Below are 27,256 nucleotides of genomic sequence, written 5' to 3'. Positions count from 1 at the left end.
TACAATGTAGATGTAGATGAAGGGACAGACTGAAAATAAAACAGGAATTTGCACACTTTCTTCTGACTGGCTGATCTTGGGCAAGTCACACTCTCTCAGCCACAGAGGCAAAAAACCAAGCCCTTCTGAATAAATCTTGCCCAGAAATCCCTGTCATAGGTTCACCTTAGGGTTGCCATAAGTCAAAAATCGCTTCAATGCACACAACAGCAACAAACCTCTCACACTCTCTCAGCCTCAAAGGACGGCAATGGCAAACACCCTGTGAACAAATCTTGCTAAGAATTAGATTTGCCTTAAGGTTGCCATAAGTTGGAAACAACTTGAAAGCACATAACAACCAATCTGTTCTTAGTTTCCAGAAAACTGTGGACATGCTGTTTCAAAAATACTTCTGACTCTCTAGGACTAACCATGAAGTTCTTTGGACCCAAGCCTTAAATCTGATTCACTGAGCTGAGTGTGTTGGATTTTTCTTTATTTAGTTTAATGGAAGATATCTAAAGGGTATCTGCTCATTTCTAGGTCTCCAAAAAAGCAAAACATAACATATTATAAAACACAAAGGAGGAGGACAGAGCTTGACAAATCTCTATGAAACAGAACCAGATATTTAAAAGTTTAGGTGAAATGTGTATAATGCATGAAATTTAAAAACTTTTCCTTTGAATATTTATTAAGCATCCCCCTAAACAACATCAATATTCAGAAATAATATTCTCCTGGACATCAAGTTCCTCACCTGGAGCCCATCCTGCAAAGTGACTGATAGGAAGAAGCAGGCATATAGACAATAGCAGAGTTGTAACACAGCATAAGAAAGCCCAGAACCTCAAACCTATGGAGACACAAATTCAACAGAACAATAACATTTCTAATATTGTACTATGAGATAATTCTATCATAGGGTTCACTAAGGCCCAAAACAGATGGGCCAAAAGGGCCGGCTTTCAGCCAATCCAGGGGTGTGGTGTACAGATGAAGCATGCCTTCAGATAGGACTGAAGTTGCACCGCAGGTGTCACCCAAAAGAGTGCAAAAACGTGGTCCTTGCTGGCAGTCTGTTTGGGACTGCCCCCACAGCTGGCCTCAAAACTGCAGCATCTCGTCACCATGGTTCCAGTCCAAACAGGGAGCGACCACGAATGGAGCAACCAGGGGCCGCTCCAAGCTGCTGGTCTGCTTGATCTCTAAGACAAAAGACTATCAGAGTATACATCTATGGCACTTCATTCTACTTAGAGAGATTACAAAATATAAAAATATAATTAACTGTCCTACTGAAAAAGTATTAAGGATAAAAAAAGGCAACCAGTTTCCACAATTTCTTTAAACAGTAAGCCAAATTAGTAGTGGAAGTCATATATGTACTCTACTCATCCCCTAAAAATGTCACTTCTACATAATTCTTACAGTTTGAAGCCTACAAACATTCTTCTCTTCATAACTGACTGAGTTAAAAAATACATGTATAGACCATTAAGCAAAACCAGGTCCATCCCACACTCACCTGTTTTGTGCTGTGAATGTTTCTCTTTGAGGGTGAAGGTCACTATAAACCACTCGGATAAGGTCATGTTGACATAGTGCTCCCTCAGTCAAAGCCATGGATCCAATAGTAGATGGCTTGGGATTAGAAAAAAAAGTCAAAAGATTGTGTAACTTCAAGATATTATTAAAGTGCAGGAAAGGAGAAAGTGGCAATTAGAGAATAACAAATGATCATTCCATTACAGAGATGCATAGAAGCTCCAGTTAAATTTTTGACTGGCAACCTGCTATTCTCCCATAAATGAATGCTAGACACAACGTAAAATTAGAAACTCTTGGTAATACAAGTGTATTCTTACCTCATGGTAAATAGATGGCTTGGATAAGGAAGGAATGGTGAAAGATAACACTTTATTGTTCCCATCTTTGTCAGCAATTTCCTACAATGAAAGAAAATATATTGGAAAGTTAAACTGTCTTGCACAATAACATCATATTAATGCATTTAAAAATCAGTTCTTAAGGAAGAAGGAAATTCCATTTTAACAGGAGACAAAAGCACAACTGTGGTAGCATGTTTTCAATAACTTTGCTGTCACTAAACTGTACTTTAGCCTTTGCTTTTTAATTCAACAACACCTACATTATTTTATATATTTAACTAAATATTAATGGAAAAATTACCTGAAGGTGGCACTTAAAGAATAACAAATATTAACAACTGAACATAAAGAACAAATGTATACAGTTTTGAAAGAGTCAAAAGGACAGCAGATGAAATTATCCAGTGTTTCAGTAAAACAATAATCAGTTTAGAAAGTCCAGTGTCTGGCAGAAAAACGTCTGAGATACTAAAATGTCATCAGGAGGTAGGAAACACATGCAGCTCTAAAGCCTCCTCACATAGGAAGAGAGGCCCTCCTCACTTCTGCACAAGCTGAAAAAAGGTTCTTTTCCATGTCCCTCAACACACTTTTGATAATGGCAGGCTGCAAATGAAGGCCTGTGCAATTAATCCTAAAAAGAAGGCAGAGTTATATGAAAGGTACCTTAAATATCATGCCCCAAAGCTTTCTAATGTTGAAAGACTTAATGATATGTATGCTGAATTTTATTGCTTGATCGATTTGATCTGATTTATACCCCACGTTTCTCTTGGCACAGGACCCAAAGCTTCTTACAACAAATTAAAACAAAGTACAGCTAAAATTTATTTGATTTTAAAAAAAAGAATATTTAAAAAGGAACTCTATTTGAATTGGGAGTAGAAGTAGACTGGAAGTTAATGATATGGTTTCAAAATGAGATCACATACTACTGATAATCAGCTGCCAGGTTCTGATCACTCTTCACAAGAGACTCAAACACTACACATTAGTTATCCAAGATGTAACTAAAGTGTATTTCACTGTGGGGTCGAAGCCATCCTGTCTAGATTATCAAAAGACTTAATGGGATTGAGGAGGAAAGAGAAAGATTCACACTCTAGGTTTTAGAAGAACAGATATTTATATATCAAAGAGGTCAGAGTCTTGGAAACCATGGACATTGTCCAATATTGATACGGCCCATGTGGCAATTTCCTCAAGCACAATCCCTCATCACACACCCTAAAACCTGTTACAGAAGACTGAGACTCTATTTTGAGCAGGACTGAAGGCTGTAGGAGAGAAAGGGAAGAGCCCAAGCTCCTGATAACAGATCCAGGCCCTCCTAAAAGACTAACAATTCCTGTCAGATCCTGGAAATTAAGCAAGCTCATCTATGGCTGGTATGTGGATGGGAGACCATCAATGAATACTAAGGTACTGTAGGCTATATTTCAGACAAAAGAACTGTCAAAAACCTTTCCGAGTATTCCTTACCTAAGGAAATTCTATGAAATTCATGGGGTTGGCCTAAGTTGACAGGCAGCTCAAAGGCACATACACATACACATACAAAAGGGTATGGAATACATACTAGTCCAGTGTCTTGTGTTAGCATTACTATACAGAAAGGTTTGTGCATTCCAACTATTAAACTGCCTGGTTTTACTTACCAAGTTATAAATTCCAAGAAGCAGGGCTTCAATGCAACCATTGCTCTGCCTATCTTTACTGGCAGTAAGACGCAGATAAACCCAAATCAGTTCCGGCAAGAACTGCAATGTAAACCTTTTGAGACGAATCTCAGAACTACGATAGAGTTCAAACAGTTGGTGGCAGACAGGCTCCAGAAGCTGAAGGAGACAAAGAATGCCAACACACACAATAGATCAAAAGTTACTATCTGGTCTATTAATGAACACCATTACACATTATGTTAGTAAATAGTACGCTGCCAATAATTAAACACACAGGCCTTTAAAAATTGGTTTTGCAATTTTATTGAAAATCAAATTCTGTTAACCTTCTAAAACAAGGTAGTAAAAACATTGCAAAATACTCAGAAAACCTGCCGACATGACAAGCATTTGAAAAGTGGAAGAAAAAGAAAACATTAACTGTTGAGAATCTACTCATGAAATAAATGTGGAATAAAACATTTTTTCATGTATTTCACTTCTTTCTAACATAATTTATATTCCATTTTTCAGCCCAAAAGACTTCTCAAAGTGTAATACAGAAAAGCATAAATATACAGTAAAACCAAGCAATTAAAAAAAAAAACACCACCATTTAAACTAAAACCAGTAAAAAAGCTAATTGAAACACATTTTAACTCAATCCTCATTAAAAGTCAAAGGGAATAAAAAGGGCTTAACAGTTCCTCTGAAGATAAAAAAATTGGAATTTGCATTGCTTGGATGTTGCTGAAGGAACAGCCCTGTCTCACATCCCAGCCTGCAGAACCATAGAAGGCAACACAACACATAGTAGAAGTGGACTTTCACAATTATATGAATTTGTAAAAACAAACAAACAAACAAACAAAAACCAGCTGTTTATAGCAAATAATTATCTGAAATAACAACTGAGACATAGTCTTATGAACACTATGCTCAATCTTTAAGACAGTGGTTTCTAATCCTCTGACCCCAGATGTCACTGGACTTCAAATCCCAGAAGCCTCAGTCAGTGTGGCCAATGGTTAGCTATCCTGTATGTAATCCAATAACATCTGGGAAACATGTTTGGGAACTATTATTTCAAGGGATATATTGGCAAAAGCCTATGTCTTTATTACTTGTCCACATTACATTAACAGTACAAACTTGTTTGGCTCTGACAGCCATGCCAGAAATACAATATAAACTGTAAAAACATAACTAATTCACAAAAGGATGAATGAACACGCACAGTCGCCCCTCTGTTTTCATGGACTTGAGATCCATGTCCCTCGCTTATGCGTGAGCAGCAAACGGAGGGGGACAAAATGGGGTGTGTGCCACCATTAAAACCAATGGAGTTTGAATATTGGAGTTTTTTGTTTTCACTGGGGGAAGGGTGCGGAACGGATCCCACGTGAAAACAGAGGGGCAACTCGATTTCTCTTCTTTAGGATAGTATAAATAGCAAGTCTGACATAGCTATTTGAAAGTAACAGTGTTGCAAATTCTGTAATTATATCATAAATTTACATTTCTCCATATGATTTTATAGCAACATCTCTTATTCCCATGCAAGTAGAATTCAGAGACATAGCCATGGTAGTATGGAATATTGGTATACAAAGGGATCTAGTAGTACTTTAAGAGACTGAGCAAAATAAATTGTAGCTTAATCTTTTGCAGACATAGGACCAAAACACACTGCAGAAATAATCCAGTTTGAGACCACTTTAACTGCCTGGCTCAGAACTAAGGAGTCCTGGGAAATGTAGTTCATTGTGGCACCAGACCTCTCTGACAGAGAAGACTAAATGTCTCACAAAACTACAGTTCATCAAACTCCCTAGCACTGAGTCAGGGCAGCTAAAGAGGTCTCAAACTGGATTATTTCTGCAGTGTGTTTTGGACCTTAGTCTATTTCCTCAGGTAAATGGAGTGACCTAGACTCAGGTTTACTCCATGCATCTGAGGAAGTAGACCAAGGGTGCATCTACAATGTAGAAATAATGCATTTTGACACCACTTCAACAGTCTTGGGTGGAGCTACAGCACTTAAAACAGTCTCAAACTACATTATTTTTATGGTGTAGACTCACCCCAAGTCTACAAAGGATTATGCAAATTTCTTTTGGTTTCTCTGAAAGATACTACAAGATCCCTTAGCACAGAAACCCTCAAAAAAGAAACTTTAAAATCTTGGGCAGGAACAAAAAAAGTTAAGGGACCAAGAAGCTACTATTTTCATACATATAAGCAATAATAGCATGGAAAAGCACTTCTGAAGCTGAGGGTAGGGTTTTTTTTTTTAAAAAAATGTCATCCAGTAGAATACATTCTGTCTCCCATGCTATTTAACATTTACATGAAACCGCTGGGAGAGATCATCCGGAGACATGGGGCGCGAGGTTATCAATACGCTGATGACACCCAAATTATTTTTCTATGTCTCCGACTGATGCAGTGACCGGGGATGGTGTCTCTCCTCTCGTGGCCTGTCTGGAGTCAGTAATGGGCTGGATGAGGGAAAACCGACTCAAGCTGAATCCAGAGAAAACGGAGGTACTTGTGATAGGTTCCCCTGGTCCAGGAATGGCGGTAGTTCCACCTGTCCTGAACGGGGTCACGCTCCCTGTGAAGGACTCTGTGCGCAGTCTGGGGGTGTTTCTTGACTCGTCGCTTCACCTGACTGCTCAGGTGAATGCGACGGTCAAGAACACCTGTTATCAGCTTCGGCTTATTCGCCAGCTGCGCCCATACCTGGCCCAGAGGGACCTTGAAACGGTAGTACATGCTCTGGTAACCTCGAGATTGGATTTCTGCAACGCACTCTACATGGGGCAACCCTTATACCAAACCCGGAAGCTACAAATGGTACAGAATATGGCAGCCAGGCTGGTCACTGGAACTTCCAGGGCCAGCCATATTACACTGGTGCTTAAAGATCTGCATTGGCTGCCTATTCGCTTCCGGGCACAATATAAGGTGTTGGTGATGACCTATAAAGCCCTAAATGGCTTGGGCCCAGGATACCTGAAGGACCGCCTCTCCCCGTACATTCCGTCCCGCACCCTCAGAATATCTGGGCAGCAACTACTTAAGGTGCCAGGGGCTAGGTTGACCTCCACCGCGAGGAAGACATTTTCCATCGCTGCCCCGGCCCTTTGGAACACGTTGCCCACAGAGCTCTGCTCGGCCACCTCCCTGGCCCAATTTAGAAAGGACCTAAAAACCTTTCTATTTCAGCTTGCATTCCCCGATTAAAGTCCAGTGGGCCTCCCTTCCTCTTCTGTGGCAAAGAGGACTGGCTAATGGGGGTTTTATTTTGTTTGTGTGTAATTGTTTTTAACCCTGATGTATATGTTGTTTGATATTTTGCTGTCAACCGCCCTGATCTATGGAAGGGCGGTATAAAAATAAAATTTTTATTATTATTATTATTATTATTATTATTATTATTATTATTTAATAACAGAATCACAGCTGGTACAGTTTCACCACATTGGAACACCACTTCTTTCTGCTCTCGACTATAATTCAGAAAGCAGCAATTGATTTCATAAAGCTGATTATTCACATAACAACCTTTTTTAAAGCTAAGAAGTCAGGCCTATTTAATCACTGACTACTGAAAGTAAGAGCTGTTCGACAGTAGAACACACTTCCTTTGGAATGTGGTGGTGTCTCCTCTTTTGGAGGTTTTTAAACAGAAGCTGGATGGCCATCTGTTGAGAGTACTTTGATTTTGTATACCTGCATGGCAGAGGGTTGGACTGGATGGCCCTTGAGGTCTCTTACAACTCTATGATTCTATCATTCCATTGGGTAAAATCTATTCCTTTAATAATTTACTAATAAACCAAACCCTAATGCATTTATCATGAATTGAAATATATGGCAAACTTAATGCAATCCAGAACCAACTGAAACTTAACTCCCTCTATGCTGATTACCATCACAATAAAGAAAATGTGTTGAATACAATTAAATATTTTAAATAGATTTCATGCATCGGGGGGGGGGGGGGGTCAGAGGTCAAAGACTATTGAAGCAGAATAGGCAAAAAGTAGGCAAAATTTTCCCCACAGTAATTAGGTTATCGGAAAAGCAATTATAAATCTCTTTAAATAAAATGTGTTATTATGTATTCTATCACTGTTTCTAAAAACAATTTGGCTACTTCATACCTCATTATCTGGGTCCTGAATGACCTTATAGAGAGCTGGCACCAATGTTTTTTTCCGATGAAGTGTTGCTGCATAACTGGAGATTTGCATTTCAGGTAATGCCTAGAAGAAGAAAACACAAATGTGAAGAATGATTGATTAATCAACTTTATCTCCTTCCACCGACTGCAGCAAACAAATCACCAGCACCAGTTTATCTTCCTATACTCAAAGGGTCACTGTGAGGGGAGGAAAAAAACAGGTTGGTAGAATACAAAATACCCTTACATCCAGCAGCCATACAAGAAGCTGTAAAACATACTATTTAAAAGCATTTTTGCTCACCTTGAATTCTGATAGCCATTCTTCTACCACACCACGTTCTGATCCTAGCATCTTCTTACAACGTCTACTCCTCTTTCACCTTTAAAAGGGAAAAGTAGTAATGAAGCACACTGCCAGCTACAAGGCACACTCAGAAGAAGCTGTTCCCATGTTTGACAGTGTGATTTTATTACAGATGATCTGAATGCTACCTTTAAATATTACACTAAATGTCAATCTGTTTTTCTTTTTTTATGTAACTTTTTTACAGTTATTTGCATAACAGGCAAGAGAAACTAAAATCAGTGACAGACGGTATAAAAGCAATTTTTTTGTAACAAACAACACATAGGTACCACTGGAATCATAAAGCAAAGAATTTCCCAGTATGACTGAACCAAACTTCCATGTTAATCAATTCTTAAGGCTTATCATGCTCATAAGTACAATTGGTTAGACAAAGAGAAAAGCAGAAATGTCTTCAAGACACACTAAACATGCATATTTTCTTAACAAATAGAGTACAAACAAAGGTCGACTAACAAAAGCTGAAATGCATCATGGACCCAAATCCATGTGACATCCTCTAATGATAAATCTGGCCATGGAACAAAGAAAAATAGTGTCTTGAAGTCAAATAGTATTACATCCGTTTCCTCTATTTGTTGCTGAGAACTTGTGAAACTTCTGTTCAGCAGATAAGAGGCCTGAAAAATGCTATGGTCACTTAGCAAAACTATAAAAGATAACAAGTAACAGTTTTCTGTTTGAAATTATAAAATTAACTCCTGAATGCATAAGTATGGTTTCATGAACTTTGTTTATTTCTGTACTAAGATTCCACTCGCCAATACTACTATGGCCTGTTACAAATGGGCCTTTCAGTACGTAGTCAGTCCGTACTAGGGTTAGGAAGGTGCGGTGCTTCCGCACCCCCCTAACCCTAGTACGTACTGAGTCCGTACAAAATGGCGGCGCCCCATCTACATGGGGGCCATCATGACGACGTCACAACTGCGCCGCCTCTATATGGGGTGGCGTGGATGTGACGTCGTCGCTCCGCACCAGGGCGCTTAGTGCGCCCTTTGCGTGGAGCAGGAAGGAGCTCCATTTCGGAGCTCCTTCCTGGTTTGCGTCACTGGGCGCAGCCTTCACATGGCTGTGCCCAGCGACGCAAAGGAGAAAGGGGCCAAGCGGCCCCTTTCTCCTCCTCCCCGCCCCAAGGACACCCCTTTCCAGGTTGCGGGGAAGCGGCCTTTTGCCGCTTCCCTCCAGCCCGCAAAGCGGCGGATTGGGGCCTCAGAGGCTGCCGGTCTGGCAGCTGAGGCCCTGATACACCGGGGAAAGGGGCGGGTGCAGCCCGCCCCAAATGGGCGGTCTGTAACCTGCCTATTATTCTGTACTAAGTTTTCACTCTTCAATACTACTATTATTAACATTAAAGTTTACAGATGGCTACTGTGTGATTGTTGCTGTGCAGCAGTTCTGTCTTAGGTGATGTGAGTAAAAACAACAACAGCTAGTTGATATTTTTCCACTAAAGATGAAGGGTCTGAGGCTCCACACTCAACTGTAATGTAATAGGAGAAAAATACTGCAGACCTTATGATTATAGTATATTTTACTCAACACACACTAGAGATGTTCCTTCATAAATATATACTTGTACATACTGGGAGAGGTCAAGTCTTACTTGACCCTTCTCTCTGCAGATTAGTTATGTTAAACAGCCTCTTTTGAAATCCTGAAAAAGTGCAAGTATTCCCTTGGTACTAATGCTCTTTTATACAGCAAGGAAAACATGTGCCCCCTTATATACTCCATAAGAAATGCACCAACACATATGTTCTTAATGTCAGTCACTCAGCTGACAGATGCATAGAGCGGAGGAAAAGAAGGGAATTCTACTTCACAATATTCTTTAGAGCTCCTTTCAGCAGTATCAATATTTCTGAGCTCTTCAGTTCACCATGGCTGAGAAACTGGATGGAGCTTTCTAGCTGATCACATGAAGAGAGACAGTTCTAGGTGATAAGTCCCTTCTTTTCCATGAGGGTTTGTTTCTATGGATTCTTTCCCATGTGTCCTGTATATATTTATGTTTTGAGAAGATACCCTTCTTTACTTTTCACATTCTTGGTACATATTAAAATAATTTCCATCAAAACTGCCTATATTTCTCATATTTTGATTTGATTCGACTTGCATGTTTACTATCTGATGACTGCAACATCAACTGGTGATTGTATGCAGCCAAATTAAGAGCCACAGAGGAGCAGCCACCATACTATAATATTCCCTCTTTAAACACAATGTTTTTCAAGGAGGTGAAATTCACACATTCAGCATAAGTAAAATTATATTTAGAGAAATAATGAATATACTTGCATACGTCAGCTAGTTCTTTGTAAACAACAGAAATGTTTGCCAGAGGAAAACATGAATGTATCTACTGCATAATGTCAGAGTTAATCATCATTAGTTAGCCTGCCTCTGTGTGTGGCTCGGTGTGCACGCACGCATGCACTCACACATCTTCAAATCACCTGTTCACTTATGGCTACACCATGAATTTCACAGGGCTTTCTTAGGCAAAGAATCCTCAGAGGTGGTTTTGCCAGTTCCTGCTTACAACACCTGATATTGGTTAGCGGTCTCCCATCCAAGTACTAGCCAAGCCTGACCCTCAGCTGACAATATCAGAGGGGATGTGATGCCTTTAGGGTATTTAGGCCTGCCTTCAGGACCTAAAAGGAGCATATTTAACATTTTACTTTACCTCTGTTTGAAGAAGTTAGTTATCTAATGATACTGATGGAGGAATGTTGCCATGTTCTAGTCTGGAATGCATTTGTCTCCCCTTCAAATGGTGACAAGTTCTGTCAACAGAAAGACAAACAAGAATACATTTTAAAAGGTAATTAAAAAATGAAAAGTCAATTGTGGTACATTCCGGCAATATACCTTCACTAAGATCAACCAAATCTGCTGATTTTAGCATTTTTCTTAAGAAGTAGCATGACATATTTGTTTTATGGAAACTGCAATATATCAACCTACATTCTAGCCAAAATTAGTACAGACTGTGAAGCTTTAAGATGTATGATACATTAAAATAGTTAGTTTAATCATCAAAGGAGTATAAAGTTATAGCCACATTATGTGCTGATTATGTGCTTCATATGCACTTCATAACAAAATGAAGTGCATATGAAGAGGATGGAAGCTTTCATATCCTTTTTAATTCCTCCAAATTTAAATCATTATGAAAGTGTCAGATAATTAATTATTGTATCCACTGGACAGAATCAGCATATTTTTAGATCCACCAATTTGTTTTTCAAAACTATTACTTTTGAGAAGTTACTCCTGCAGAAATGATATTTAGATCCCATGGAATAAAAGAATTACTAGGCAATTGCAAGCATTTTGTTGCAGAGCAAGGAACTCTAGCTGGTGGTTATCACGCAGCTTATTCTGCTTATATTTACTCTTGGGATTGTACAGGATGGGTCCTTTTATTTTCAAGTGACTGAAACCGTGTTCTCTGGGTTTTCAGAGTTACAAATCAATCTACTGGGAGAAAAAAAGGGATGTTCAAAAAGGCAGCCAGATATTATAACTATGGTTTAGATATATTCTCAAGGTGAAGACTGGTAGCTGTACAGCTATTGGATTACACCTACAATGCATACAAGAAATAATGTACCTTTTGTACCTCCCCAAGGATAAAATAAATTGTAAAGAATACCCCCCACAAATCCATCAAATGCCCTCTGAAGGGCATGGGTATATTTTTGCCACATTTTGGGGACAAGAAAGTTCCAGGAAAGGCTTTTTAAAAAATCCCTAAGCAACTTCATCCTGTTTTAAACAAAACTTATTCCTGGGCCTAAAATGGAACTGCGAGAAGGGCATAAAAGTATGGCAAAATGCCCCACACAGCCCTTAGAAATCATTTGGGGGGCAAAAAATAGGGTTTTTTTATTCTGGGATGAGAAGATGTTCCCCAAGGTCTCCTGGGGGGCTAATGATGCCCTCTATCCTCCCACAGTTGTCCACTCCTGGTCTATTAGTTGTTATTGGCTTAGCTTCATCAACAGAAACTCAACTATCACTGCCAAAGGACATCTTTCAGAAGGGGAAGCTACTCTCAGACAGGTCCAGCCTAGCCACTATGTCTTGTGCATAGATTCAAAGACCGTGAAATGTGACCAGTAACTGTGAATGCATCTTGCCAGTGCTTGAAGAACTTTACTGTCTCCATGGTCTGTTGCAGAAAGTAATTTAAACTGTGGTTAAAAGCCATCAAATCAACGTCAACTTATGGAGACTCCATGAATGAGAAACGTCCAAGTCACCCTATCCTATCAGCCCATCTCAGGTCTTGCACACAAAGGCTGCCTTTGAAGACAATTCAGAAACCTCTCTGGTCTAAAGAGCTGCAAACAGATTGTTAACTGGAGCTGGTTACAAGGAAAACAAAAATCCCTCATTACAACAGCTCAACTGTCTACCAATCTGTTTCCAGACACAATGCAAAGTGCTACTTATGGCAAAAAAGGCCCTACACATCTTGGGTCCAGATTATATACTGTATATACTCATGTGTAAGTCTAAAAATTTTAGTCAAAAAATGGACCAGAAAAACCTGAGTCAACCTAGGCCCGGTCCAGATGGACGGGATAGGACGCCCTCGTCATGTGCCAGGGGCGGCGCTTCTAGACGCCCCTCACCTCTCACACATGAGGGCGCCAAAATGGCAACGCCCTGTACAGATGGGTGCTGCTATTGTCACATGCTGGATGCATAGCGTCCACATGTCGCGGCACCATTATGATGTCATGAGTGCACCACTGACGCACTGCGACATTATAATGGTGTTGCAAGAAGAACCCGCTTTTTGGTCCGCGGGGAAGTCCCACGGTCTGGAGGCTGCAGCTTCTCCGCGGACCAAAACTAGGCACCGTATTCACTGGTCAATGTAAGTAATATACTTTAACTCTTATATATAAAAAGAAACCATTCCCTGGTGAAAGACAAGAGCATAATCTGTCCCGGAAGCACCAGCCTTTAAGGTGAGCAAAAACAGTCCTGCTGGAATTTTGCAAGCTCTTTTGCATTACTTTCCTTTGCTTCATCCTTTAAATCCTTTGTTACTTGCTTTAAATTTTACTTATCCATCATATCAAAATCCATCATTTTGGATCCCCAAAATCTGTCCTTGATTTATACATGAGGCCAACTTATAATCAAGTATATACAGTATTTAATCTTGTTCATGCTTTATTGATTTGAACTTTTATCTGTACCTATTTTGACTTTCATAATCCATTCACACTCCTGAAATAAAGGGACAGTATAAATAAATAACTATAACAAGAATAATAATAAAAGCAGATTATCAGTGTGAAATGTCTATACAGTCAGCCCCCTGTATCATGACTTCAGTCATTCACGTATTCAATCATCCACAACTTGAAAATAGAGTTTTTTAAATCTAAAAAGCAAACCTTGATTTGCCATTTTATGTAAAGGGCACTATTTTACTAATCTATTATATACAATGGAACATGGATAACAGATTTTGGTATCCATGAGGGGGGTATCCATGGAGAGGGTATCTTGGAACCAAATCCCAGCAGATACCAACAGCCCACTTTATATGGATCCATTTAAAAAAGTGGAATTGAACTGACGAGCGCTCCCCTAGCATCATCATCATCATCATCATCTGTATAGTGCCATAGGCTTTCACTTCTGCTATTATCCTTTCTGAAGCCATACAATGTGGATCCTCTGCTAAGGTCCAATCAGAGAAATATTATAGCTACATTTCTGTTGACAACATAATGCATCCTTCCTGCTTACAAAGAGAGCCAGATGGGGAAAGCACAGTAAAGCATAGCACTGAGAATGGGTCCATCTGGAACAATAGTTTTTGGCTTAGCTGAAAGCTCCCACCCACCCGGCATCTAAATATCACTGCAAAACCCATACAACAGATCAGACCATGAATGCTGCAGAGGCAGCATAATGACACAAGCAAAAATATCAGTTTAACAAGTACAACTAAAAGGCAGCTAAGCAATATGTTTTATTAAAACAAAGGCACAGTACAGACCGCTCCTTTGGGGTGGCCTGCACCCACCCTTTTCCCCGGAGGATTGGGGCCAGGGCAGCCATGGCAGCCATATTGGCAGCCCAGAAACTCCAATCCGGCATTTCTCCAGGCCACAGAGAAGTGGCAAAATACTGCTTCCCTGTGGCCTGGAAAAGGGGTGTCCTTGGGGCTTCATGCCCCTGGACACCCCAGGAGCCAGAACCAGGAGAGAAAGGGGCCACAAAGCCCCTTTCTCCCTGGTGTCATTCCACAGCCGTTTGGTGGCTACAGGAACGAGGCACACCCACAGAAGGAACTCCTTCATGTGCCATGCCCAGACTGCCCTAAGCGGCCTGGGGTGGTGCGAAGACATCACACCCGCGCTGCACTGTTTGGCCGTGTACACAGGGCACCACCATTATGCTGCCGCTGGCACGTATTAGGATTAGGAAGCATGTACATGGTGTGTGCTCCCTAACCCAACACTGGCGCTGGTACGTGCCAAAAACAGTGAAGAAAGTGTACATCACAAGAAATGTATTATCCAACATAACTTTTAAAGCTGAAAACCACACCACCTATGTTGCACTGTGAATCAAAAAATTCAGGCACACTAGCAGAAATCCTGAACACCTGGCCAACAAACCACAACGTAAACATGACTTAAAGGGGGGGGGGGGGGGATCCATTACTTCATACGCACCCAATCAAAAAGGGCAGTGTATCACAACCTTCTAGATTTCTCACTGAGGCTCTGAATAAAGTTGTTGAATATTATGCCTTATGCCCATCTGATTTCTTTAAGATTCTAAACACACATTAAAGCAACTATGGATTAAAGGAAATCAAGCCATGGCAAGCAAAGCATGAAGAGTGGATACATCAGAAGAGTGACTTTTTTTCTGGTTAATAACAAAAAATCAACTTCACTTGGAAAACTGGGAGGGAAAAATGCATTTTAAACTTTCTGCATCTCCAGCAACCATTTACATACTTAAGAATCAGGCACCAAGGACTTCTCAAGCAATGATCATTTGAATAAAAAAAGGTAAAGGTTTCCCCTTTGATAAGATTGTAAAGTCATGTCCAACTGTAGGTTTAACTTTAAGTGCTATATATATTAGTAGTCCAAAACCCCAAAGATGAGCTAAGAGCTGATACCTCAAGAAAAGTTTAAAACATATCAGTCAGTATTCATTTCCACTCATTTTCAGCTATAAAAAATGTAGCTCACTAGCTTAACTTGTCCCAGGAAATGTTCCCTAACATGCTGTGAAGAACAGGACCCATCCTCTCTCTTTTTGTAATGTTAAAACACCATTTAAACTGGGAATCACAACAAATTCAAACATATTTTGACATGTTCAGTATTTTTATCAATCTAGTTTAACATTTTGTGGCATCAGGTTCTCCTTTAAGAAGCTGCTAGCTTACTCAAGTAAAACTGAACCCCCCCCCCAAAAAATAATAATCAGATTTCATACCAATCACAAGCCATATACAACCATCTCTCAAAGTACATAAATAAGTTGCACTCTGCTAGCTGGATATTACCAAGTGTGGCATTTCTCATTATGCTAGAACCACACAACGTCAGAAAGACTGAGGCACTAGGAAATATAAAATGAAAAGGGTGGGGTGCAATTTCAAAATTAATCTCCATACTGAAGTTTAGTTTGCAAGCTTCTCAGGGCAACAACAAACTATATTTCCTGCAATGCTACACTGTAGTGCACCATGTCCAATAATCCTGGCATATGGGTTCCATCAAGGTAAAATGAACATGACAAGCAACTACATTTTTCTCTGGTGGGGCAACAGTGATGAGGGAAGACAGACAAAATCTGGTGGCCTCTCACTTCAATGCCTTGCTTCTTTTATGGTTGCAGGGACGTAGCCAAGGGGGGGGGGGTTCTTGGGGTCTGGACCACCCCCCTTCCATTAGAAAAATGAATGGTGTGTGCTGCTGCGCTGCCGCGCCCAAGCCCTATTATAATGGTGGCACTTAGTCTGGACCCCACCCTTCCTAAAATCCTGGCTACATCCCTGATGGTTGCTATCTTCACAAATTTTTCCTTCTAGCCATCACCATCTATGCCAATGTACTGCACCAACAAGATTTTAGCCATGATATTAAAAATATTTATTGTTTCACAGACTTCTGAATGTGCAGTTTCAAATACAAAAGCAATCACTTCACAACATTCTTACAGCTGGAAATAGTGGACAGAAGCCACCACCAACAGCAGCAAAATAAAAACTACGTGTATTCCTCCCTCAATTCCCAATATGGTTGCACATTTAATACATTGAAGAAAACAAACAACATTTGAAATAATACAGCCCATCATTTGAAGACTCTGAAAACAGAGCTAAATAGAAGAAAATATATCTAAGAGCATAACAATAGAGTATCTTGTAAAGCAACTCAGTGTGATTCAAGTATTGCTTTTAAGTGCTTGTCTGAAAAACATATTTCTTTACCTTTTTACATGCTCCCACCACGTTTCCCTAGAAACAACATCATGCAGTCATCCTACACTAAGCCTGAAACACTCATCATCTACTGTGTGACAACCCAACCAACGCAAAATGAGACAGATTACCAATACATCTTTTGTCAAGTCCTGTAAGAGGGTTTGCTCTTCTGCTAAATGTAATACAGTACTTAATGTAGCCTTGTTCTGTGTTCTTTTTAAACAACAACAACACACTTCTGTGGTTCCCTCACACATGGAATATCTCCTTCCAATGTCTGTTCTCATTTTCTAATAAAAAAACTTATGTCCTTTTAAGATCTATCAGTTCTATTATACTAGGCATAAAGACATAGCCAAACAAATGTTTTAAGAATGTGGATAAAAATCTGGATGAATTTCCCCAAATGTCAGTAATTTCACATTCACACTTTGGGACATGCACACTGCACATCAATTTTCATGTATACAAACAACTAGAACCACTTATTCTCTGAACAAAAAAGAAAATACTTTTGTTATATGTAAATGACTACTATATTCCCTTGAAGACATACATAAGCAGAGGCAGGGAGTGGAAAGAGAAATACTGCATTCTGCCTCCCCTTGAGAGTGGATGTTTTCCTTGCTCATAGGGATTTCAATAGCCTCTTCTGCCTCTCTGGTTGTGAAAGAGGCAATGCAGCAAGAGAAATTACAGAGCAAGACTCATAATCTATGTCCACTGTACTGTGACTTTTGAGCTTGTATCACATACAAGCCCAGAAGCCAATCTGCATTGGCCTTAGTATGTTCTGAGTCTAAAATGTACTGTAAACTTCATGAACCAAGAAGCCACTATGCATACATCCCTTCATTCTCCAGTTTTTCAATCACAGCACTCTATTAAGGGCTCCCACAGTGACATGGGGAAACTAAATTTGCCTTTGAGCCATTAAAGAACACCACTCTATTTCATATACATAATTTCTTTTACACTGTGAAAAAGGAATTTGTTGTTTCACGCCTTCACATCATTTCTGACTTATGGTGACTCTAAGACGAACCTGTCACAGGGTTTTCTTGGTAAGGTTTGTTCAGAGAGGGTTTGCCATAGCCTTCCTTAGATAATGAGAAAGCATGACTTACTCAAAGTCACCCAATGGGTTTTCATGGCTGAATGGGGATTCAAACTCTGGTGTCAGAGTCACAGTCCAATGCTCAAACCAGTATATCATGTTGGCTCTAATGAAAGTAGCCAAATTAGTTTTTGCTCTCAAGAGTGTTCATACACCCCCATAGACAACCAACATAGGGAGTCTTTATACAGGTCTCAACTTATAAGGAAGACACCATATGTTTAGAAGGTACCATTCTGTTATCCAATAAAACCAAATCTCTGTAAAACTCAAATAATGTCTTCTGTAGGACAAAGACACTGAAAGGTTCTTCTTCATCCAGCAGTAGTGGAATGAAACAGAGAACAATTGCATTCATCTTGGTTCAGTCAGTCTCTCGAGTTTGCCAAGGCATTTGATCAAGGTTATCCATATCTTTTGTTGACACTGGAAATGAAAATGAAGGGCTGGGACACACAAGCAAACAAGGTCTACAGGCAAGTTTCCTAATGGAAACAGAAAAGCAGCAGGGGATAACTACAGGGCTTTTAGCCTCCCAGCTTACTGTATGTGTTGTTGTTTTGTGCCTTCAAGTCATTTCCGACTTATGTCAACCCTGTCATGAGTTTTCTTGGCAAGAGTTGTTCCAAGGAGGTTTGCCACTGTAACCCTTGAGAGTATGGGGAACTGAAATTAGCTCAAGGCAGTGATGTCTACTGGCTAGGTTGCCAATCCCTTTGTGTACCAAGTCGAGCGGCAAGTCCAAGGCAAGAGGGATTAGAGCACAGGGCTACCTGAGTTGTTGACTCTTTGGTGTCAGCCCATTGTTGGCATTTTTCCCCTCCTCCAGAGAGTCTGGAAAAACACATGTCAAGCGACTGCTACTGCTACCCTACATATGATAGAAGGGTTATAGTAATGGGTCCACAGCAGGGTCATAGAAGGGCCATTTAACCTGTATTTTATTGCAACTCTGATATCAAAAGAGGAGGTGGTCTCTCCAGTGCTAAAACCATTGCTGTCCCCTAAGTCAGGCCTCTACCATATATGAACACTAGTGAGCAGCTAGAATTTCTTTTGAGGCCAGGGACTGCAGTTGAACCATTCACTGCAATGGTGATGATGTTGTGCTGACAACAGATGTGATGCAGCTGCCTAGCTGAGAAAAGCAGGTCCTGAATGAAGACCATTTAGAAAACACACGTGCAGTGCTTGAGTTTCATGATGGAAGGATGGCAAGAAATATAAATATTAAATAAAGTCAATGTTTGTGTAATTTAGCATAATCAGAAGATACACACCTTTATGTTCTCTTTAACAAACATATTCTGAATGGTCTAAGCTTGAGTACAGCATATTTGACTGAATAATGTTAAGAAGCAAACCTGTGCCAAATATGATTATTCAGTACTTAGTAAACAGTGAAGTATAAAGTGAACAAACAGATTAAAGCAATCTTTTAACAGAAAAGGACAAACTGTCACTTTAATCTGATGCTTCTTTTATCTTTTTGAGACTTTTTTTACATGCTCAGATTTATAGTACATATCCGCTAGAAGTATAGCAAGCATCCTAAGCAATGTTTGAAAAGCCCAACACAGAACATAGCTTGTTAAAGGACAGCAGAAACTCCGTGGACATTGTGCACCTTAAAAAAGACTCTTTCCATTTTAGGCCACAGACAGGCATGCAATCTGGCCAAATATACAAAGAAGAGGGGAAAAACAAGCATCTCAAACCAAACTATTACATGCATCTGAGGTAGTAGACTGAAGTCTACAAAAGCTCATATGGTCAACTTCTTTCTTTGAGTTAGTCTCAAAGGTGCTGCAAGATATCTCTACCAACTAAGATCTAGATCTTTGCCTTTTATTAGTGGTTTAGTGGCAAAACCTTCAAAAAATCTCCAGAAATAAGAAACACACGTTTCAACAACAGAATCTCCAGCTGCTGGAAGTGTCTGCAGGCATTGACAGCATTGCTAAGTGATGGAGGAAATTGCTGGCTTTTCACCAATTTTGCTCAGATGCTTTAATGGAAGTGGGAATCAAAACAAACCATGTAAAAACAAGCAAAACTGATCAAGAATAAGCTTGGACAAGAAATAGATATTTATTCAAAAACAAAAAGTGCTACAAATTATGACTTCCCAGGCACCAGTAAAATCACTTGAACTAAATCAATGCCCATTGTGCCATTGCAATCATATTCTCTTTCAAATCTGTTCTACCATATGCATGCACAATTTAAATGAAAAACCTTATTATAAAATTACCACACTAGCAACCAGAAGTGAAATGTAAGGTAAATATGCTGCTATTAGTACCAGTAGTAGCAGTATTACAACACTGTATTATTATTATTATTATTATTATTATTATTATTAGGATGCAGTGGCTTAGTGCTTAAGACACCAGTTCTGACAATCGTAAGATCTGATGGTTGGCAGTTCAAGGCACATGATGGGGGGTGCTCCTGCCACTAGACCTAGCTTCTGCCAACCCAGTAGTTCAAAAGCATGCAAATGCAAAATTAAGAAGGTGCAGCTAATATGATATTAAGGTAATGTATCAGTTACATAAAACTTCTAATGATAATGAAGGATGGAGCCATAACTATTTAAAAATATAGCCTTTTTAAAGATTGCATTTAGAGAATACCAGCAACAACCTATCACATTTTATGGCCATTTAGCACAACACACTACAGCAACAGACAAATAAGGCATTGGCATGTGAAAGAATGAACTAGTTTCTTCACCTTCTAATACTAGTTTAATAATTCACTACGCTACTGAATAGTTAAATACAATGCTGCCTATTGTTTCCACACTACAGTTATTCTTCAGATCTTAAGCCAACTATGCAAGAGTTTAGAAACCAAATTCTCTGAAGTCCATCAGAGACCTAGTGGTAAAGTGTTACAATTTACCCTGTGTCAGTGGTATCCAAAATGGAGACCGAGACCCCTGACATGTGAGAGAATTGCTCAAGAAACCTGGAGACCATGCTCTTTCCTCCTTTTCCTTCCCAAACTTTTTTCACTTGGAGGGGAAGAGAAAGGCAAAGAGGATGCTTAGAGCCTTTGCCTGAAGGAGGAGAAAGAAAAGGAAAGCTATTTCCTCAAAAAATGTTAAAATATGAATGTACCTCAATGTATGAATGAAAATACACACACTAAACAAAATATTTTAATCCATATTCTATGTCAAGCAGGGGTGTGTGACATCTGACCATAGACGTAAAGGAGGTCATAAAGGTAAAACATTTGAGAACCACCTCCGTCTGTGATACAGAGAGCAAACACTTATACATAACACTTGAAGCAAGCCCACTGAACACACACTGCATCATCAGAGAAGTAACTACAGGCTGAGTCTCCCTTACACATAATGCTTGGGACCAAAAGTGCTTTGGATTTCAGATTCCTTTTTTGCGGGGGTTTGGAATATCTGTATTTGCATATACAGTACATACATAATGAGATAGCTTGGAGATGGGGCCCAAGCCTAAACACAGAATTCATTTATGCTTCATATACATTGTACACCCATAGCCTGAAGGTAATTTTATACAATATTTTAAATAATGTTATGCACAAAACCAGGCCTATGTATACTGAACCATCAGAAAGCAAAGGTATCACTATCTTAGCCACCAATGAAAGAAGTTTTGGTTTTAGGAATATTTCAGATTTTGGGGGGATGTTCTTTGGTGGTGGTTTCCAAGCATCTCTGAACAGCAGGCGAAGTAAGCAGACTCCATGTCCTTCCCCCACAGGAATGGTGGCACAGGTACTTTTCTAACCACGGTTGTCAGGAGCAGCAGTAACCTGGTGATCACAATGTTCTATCTGACTATCAAAGCAGACCAAAAATTATAGATGCTTTAAAAAAAATTACACATTGTAGAAATTCATTAACGTTCTGTTCCGAGAAGAGAAAATGGTATATGGCTCAGCTGTAAACCTAGCTAATAAACATTAGGTTCACTTTGTGACATACCACACACTGCATCAGAACTCAAAAAAGTTACTTTAGGGATTAAAACATGGAGAATACTAGCTAGGGGATTTTCTGAGATGTAGTTCAAAAAGCAAGTCTTACAAGCGTTGAGCTACACAAGTATATTACTATAAAATCATCAGTTAATGTTTGGATTCCAAACAAACAAACAAACTAGGATGCCAAACTGACAGCAAGATTACATGAAGTTACTTCAGTCTGAATGTAACCTGAAAGGATGCTAACTTTGGTTTTCACTGAAATCTGAAGTTAAGTGACAAATGAACCAGATTATTTATGCTGTTCTTTCAAACTATTTTTACTCATTAATGGTGAGAAGTTCTGTTAGGACTTCTTGGAAGTGCCAAACATAAAGTTCTTCCTTTCTACTCCTCAGCTCTGCTTTTTAGAGAACTCAAATACTGACACAATTTCAGATCAACAGATCCTCTTGGTAGAAGTAAAAAGGGGGATGGACGCCTGTACATTCTGGCTAGGATCCAAAGAAATACTTTGGCACAGACAAGCTCTTCAATAAAGAGTAAAAAAGCCTCCTACCATCTGTACACTTTGAACAACACACCGCCACAAAAACATAGGAAACTGCCTTATATTGAGTCAGACCACTGGTCTATCTAGCCCAGTATTCTTAACTCTGACTGGCACAGCCTTGCCTAGGTTCCAGGCAAGATGTTCTTCTAGCATTACCTGGGGAATCTATGAAATTCTTTGGGAAGCTCTTTTTAAAGTAGTAAGCACATTTGAGTTTGCATGACATTTGTTAATGCTATACTATGCTACATCTGAAATTGCTATTTAAATTCCTCAATGCTTACACCCCTTTGGTATGATTTTTGTGGGGTTCAAAAAGGACCACACATTTATTTAGAACATTTCCATTCTGACTGTCCTTCTATATTCTGAAGATGCTATCACAAGACTATAAAATATAAAAAGAACATAAACAACTAGAGGGCTAGCAACTCCCCATTCCTTCAATGTGGCAATGTTTGGTTTATCTTTAATTAGTTTCTATTACCAGTTTATGAGTTGGTACAAGGCTATGCGCTCTTTGATTTTATAACCTGATAATAGTGAATACCATCTTTACAGCTGAGCATATATACCAACATAGATTATTACTGGCCAGAACACATTGCCCTGTAGCACAAGAAGAAGCTGTTAAAAAATGCTTCTCTTGCAGTTAAAGTAACTGATTTAAAATTAAACTACCTGACATACCAGTAGCTCTTCCATGCTGTTCCCTACAGACAATTACATATTGTACTTTTGTTCATTGTTTTCTAAACCGAATGTTTCTAAATGTTACATGAAAGCCTTTCAAGGGATCTGAATTGTAATGTTCTTGTGTATGTTTTTCTTTTTTAAACTACAAACTGCTTTAGATTATTTTGTTTAAAAAGCAAGACAGAAACTTTAGACATCTTTGCCACCACAATTTGAGCTGGTGATCCAAACACATTTTAACTCCAGCTTCTGAAAAGCAGTGTGAGCATAAGCCTGATGCTATTGTTGTTGATCCCAATGTATGGAGACCCTAAGGCAAACTTATCATGGAGTTTTCTTGGCAAGATTTGTTCAGAGGCGGTTTGCCATTGCACTTCCCCTGAGGCTGAGAGCTTGAGACTTGTCCAAAGTCACCCAGTGGGTCCCTAGAAAGGAGCAAAATGCACGAGGAGAAAATACTATATACAGTAATTCTGCAACCAGCTGATAGTCCATGGTTTGTTTCAACTACGTGGGGCACATGGGGAAAAAATGAGGCAGGAGGCCATAAACAGGAGCAATGAAGAACAGCTACTGCATAGGAACAACAGTTAGGATGAAGTAAAAGGTAAAACCTGCCCCCCTTCCGTGTGAGCCTTGGTGGCAACAGCATTTGAGAAGTGGCAAAGAATTGCTCTCCATGACTGATAAAACTTATTTTTTCCTCTGAAAAAGTAAGGTGTGCTCCAATACGTAAGAGCAGAGAGCTGAACTCCAAGAGATCCACTAACCACAGTTACCCCTACAACAGCTACAGACCAATAACAGCAGTCATCAGAAAACAACTACTGTAATCAGCAGACCAGCTTGCCAAACCTTTTGCCTATTTAATTACTCTGCCAGCCTAAGCAATTGGAGACAATGTCCCTTTGAGGCTCTTAGAGACTCCAAAAAATCCAGATTCAAGCATTACATAAATCTGAACAAAGGAAGTATTTTTTAAAAAATGCTCCAAAGTCCAAGGATCCAGGGTTCTAAGACAAAAAGACTTAAATATAATGAACCTGAACACTGAGATAAACTTGAAACTGTTACAGCTTCTCAAACAAACAAACAAACAAACATTCTTTAATATACTGTAAAACCGAACGGTGCTGATGCTTATAAGCTAGCTAGGTTTGAACAAAACTAGCCAGAAAGTAGGTTCTTGTTAGTTTACAACATCAATGGACAAGTGCAAAAGGCCCAGGGGCCCATTTTCAACCTCCAGGACCCCCTCATGAGCTACAGTTCAACTGTAAATGTCAATCTTTTAAAATCCAAACTTGAACTGCATTCTGGTCCATGTCTCTCTCTCCCCCCCTCCCTCTTTGCAAGCTCTCTCTGTACAACAACCTCAGATACACCACAAAACCTTCAAAAGCAGAAATATTTTTCTAGGTTTTTATTCCAGGGTGGAGGCATGTGCAGTCCATACGTCACACTTTGTCAATCCCTATTATATATATATATATATATATATATATATATATATATACACACACACACACACACACACACACACGTACCATCTCATTTAAACAATAAAGCATTATGTTGCTGTTGTTATAACACGCGCAGTTTACTAATACAGTATCACAAAATACAATGCTCAAGATAATCAACGAATCAGCTTAATCAGTTTAAGTGATTAAGAAAAGTCAAGGTAAACAGGTAAATCTTTAATAAATACTGAAAGCATGTAATGGTCTGTGCCTGACATCTCAGAGAAAGGAGGCTGTAACAGAAAGTAGGACTCAATCCATACACAGCAGTACATCTCTAACATTTAAGTTCTAACTAAACTTAAAATTTTCAAAACTAAATATATCAACCTTTAAACACAGTTGGCACACCTACAATGGAACAATTATTCTATACCCAATGTTTGGCAAGAGTCAGCATAGGTTTAAGGACTGGACTATGACTCTGGACACCAGGGTTCAATTCACCACTTGGCCATGAAATGCGGTGACCTTGGGCTGGTCACATTCTCTCAGCCTGAGCGGAAGGTGATGCCAAACCTCCTCTGAACGAATTTTGCCAAGAAACCCCCATGATAGGGTTGCCATAAGATGGAAACTACTTGAAGGCACACAACAACAACCTCCATGCACCACGCTGATGGAATATTCTACCATGCAGAGCAACTAATTTAGCATTTTAAAATAGAGCTATATTAGGTATAATGCTAGGCTTGTGCTTTTAAGTAAGAACAGGCTGACAGTAGTGAGAGAGGGGAGGAAGAAGAAAAACGAGTAAATCCGGGAAGAAACAACAGGGTGTGTAAAAACAAACATTAAGCTACACTGCATGTTTTAACTTACAGTACTTCACAATAACCTGCAAACTTCAAAAAATATTTCTGATTGTTCAATATCCCTTGACGTGGATAAATTCAGATAACATTTTTCATATCCTTGTCGAAAATAATCACTAGAATGTCTCAATTTTTCATTATCAATAATGAAACAGAACACTATACTAATAATTATTACAGTATCCTACTGTCATAAAGTTCAACTTCCACTGTTGAGGGCTGGAAGGAAGTAGGATATGTAAAGGTAGCTTTCTGTCAGCCTCCCTGCCTGCAGAGAGAGGCTCTACCAAAGGGAGGTGATGCCACATTAGAGGCCCCTGCTGTGTTCAGGTGGACTGAAAGCCACCACTCTAAGTCTTTTTGCTGCTACCATTGATTCGCTATGGTCATGGCATCAGCAGCTTTGAATCCCCCCCCCCCCCCCGTGTCCTCAACATAGCAAAGTCATTAGAACTAGCAGAATGAAGAAGGGGGGGGAACGCTTGTCCTGTTGACTCCAAATCCAACTGGTGTGGGCCAACAGGGCTTGGGATGATGATGATGTTGTGTGCCTTTAAGTCATTTCTGACTTATGGAGACCTAAAGGTGAACATATGAAGAGTTTTTCTTGGCATAATTTCTTCCAAGAGGACTTGTTTTTGCCATCCTTTGGGATTGAGAGAGTGCTACTTGCTCAGGGTCACTCAGTGGGTTATCATGGTCAAGCAGGCATTCACATCTTGGTCTCCAGAGTTGTAATCAATGCTCAAACCATGACACCATACCAGCCTGGGATGCTATACTTAATTTGATACTCTGCTCATCCTTGAATCACTAAGAAGAGAAAATGAAGCTTGCATGGTGAGATAGGGCTGGCAGTTCTTTCTACAGCTGAATATTTCCCTGGTTTACTCAGAATAAAGTTACACTAATCTCAATATTGTTTATTGTAAAGCAAAGTAATTAAACTCTTTAGTATAACAGTTGGTCAATTTGTGGTTATCTGTTACTCATTGCTGGTGAATTATTTTCAAGTGGGGCAGATCATACACAATGTTTGTGCAAAGGCAGAGAAGCCAGCCATTCAGTTTGAGAATGAAAAAGCATGAAACAGCACATGACAGTGCATAACAGACCAGATTAAGTGCCTGAAGTCTTCCCTTGTAAGAGATACACTTTGAGTGGAAGTTTATTGAGCAGTGGGACCACTTCCAAAAACTAACTAGAAAAGGGAATCCCTGCAAGCACATTAGTTCATTCTATACAAAATCCAGCTAGAAATGCTTTAACTAATCAGAATTTTTCTATTTCTTCATCTGATCATCAGAACAAAGAAGCAGAAGATTATTATATCATTGTAGCCTTGAGCTATGTAGGATGTCAAACAGCAAGTATGAAGAGAAAATAGAAATTCACTTACGAAAGTCAATGAATAAATGCTTTCCAAAGCAAATACAGTATGCCCTAATATAGATATATGCATAAGGAAATGCTTCCAATGAATTTTTAAGGAAATTTAAATAAAAGTATCTTTTTGGACAAATTATGATATCCCAAACCTCAAGGCATTATCATGCTCTATTAGAGAATAAGGTCTCAAACCTTTCAACAGTGTGGAAACCTAAGGCTATCTTCAAGTTCTTACTGCATGTTCGGTTAATATTCTGCTCTACTTGCAGTTTCATTTATGAGCTTAAAGGCAATAAAATATGAAAGAAAGAAAGATATTATTCTTTGTCCATTTCTACCATCACGTACTCTTCTATCTATAGCTCTATGGGAATTTATTTCCAAACAATAATTTCAGGATTACTTAGCAGAGACTGGTTTTGATCTCAATTTTTAAAAAAGAAAATACAGTTTTAGCAATACAGTGAGCTACAGTTTTAACTGAGAGAACCCATTCCTAGCAGATGTTTTAAGCTACTGCCATCAAGTCCCACAATAAGATCAGTAAATCTGATTTCTTTGAGGATGTTCTCTTATTAGAAAGCCTTTGAA

General features: G+C 39.4%; 1 protein-coding gene across 3 annotated transcripts in view; it reads right to left on the bottom strand.

The window, feature by feature from the left end:
• FAM126B (family with sequence similarity 126 member B) overlaps positions 1-27,256 on the bottom strand; it is a 53,770-nt gene that overhangs the window by 19,508 nt on the left and 7,006 nt on the right. For all 3 annotated transcript variants that reach the window (XM_042462074.1, XM_042462091.1, XM_042462083.1), the window contains exons 2-8: positions 10,790-10,889; positions 8,032-8,110; positions 7,708-7,809; positions 3,533-3,712; positions 1,851-1,931; positions 1,511-1,626; positions 743-838 (exon numbers count right to left, since the gene is read on the bottom strand). In XM_042462074.1, the coding sequence (XP_042318008.1) occupies positions 743-838; positions 1,511-1,626; positions 1,851-1,931; positions 3,533-3,712; positions 7,708-7,809; positions 8,032-8,082 (626 nt within the window). In that variant the 5' untranslated portion in view covers positions 8,083-8,110; positions 10,790-10,889. The remainder of the gene's footprint in view (positions 1-742; positions 839-1,510; positions 1,627-1,850; positions 1,932-3,532; positions 3,713-7,707; positions 7,810-8,031; positions 8,111-10,789; positions 10,890-27,256) is intronic.

The sequence above is a fragment of the Sceloporus undulatus genome, chromosome 1 (assembly GCF_019175285.1).
Source record: "Sceloporus undulatus isolate JIND9_A2432 ecotype Alabama chromosome 1, SceUnd_v1.1, whole genome shotgun sequence".
In the NCBI taxonomy this organism is placed as follows: Eukaryota; Metazoa; Chordata; class Lepidosauria; order Squamata; family Phrynosomatidae; genus Sceloporus; species Sceloporus undulatus.
Note: the sequence above shows the minus strand (reverse complement) of the source record. Positions and strands in the feature narration are given on the sequence as shown.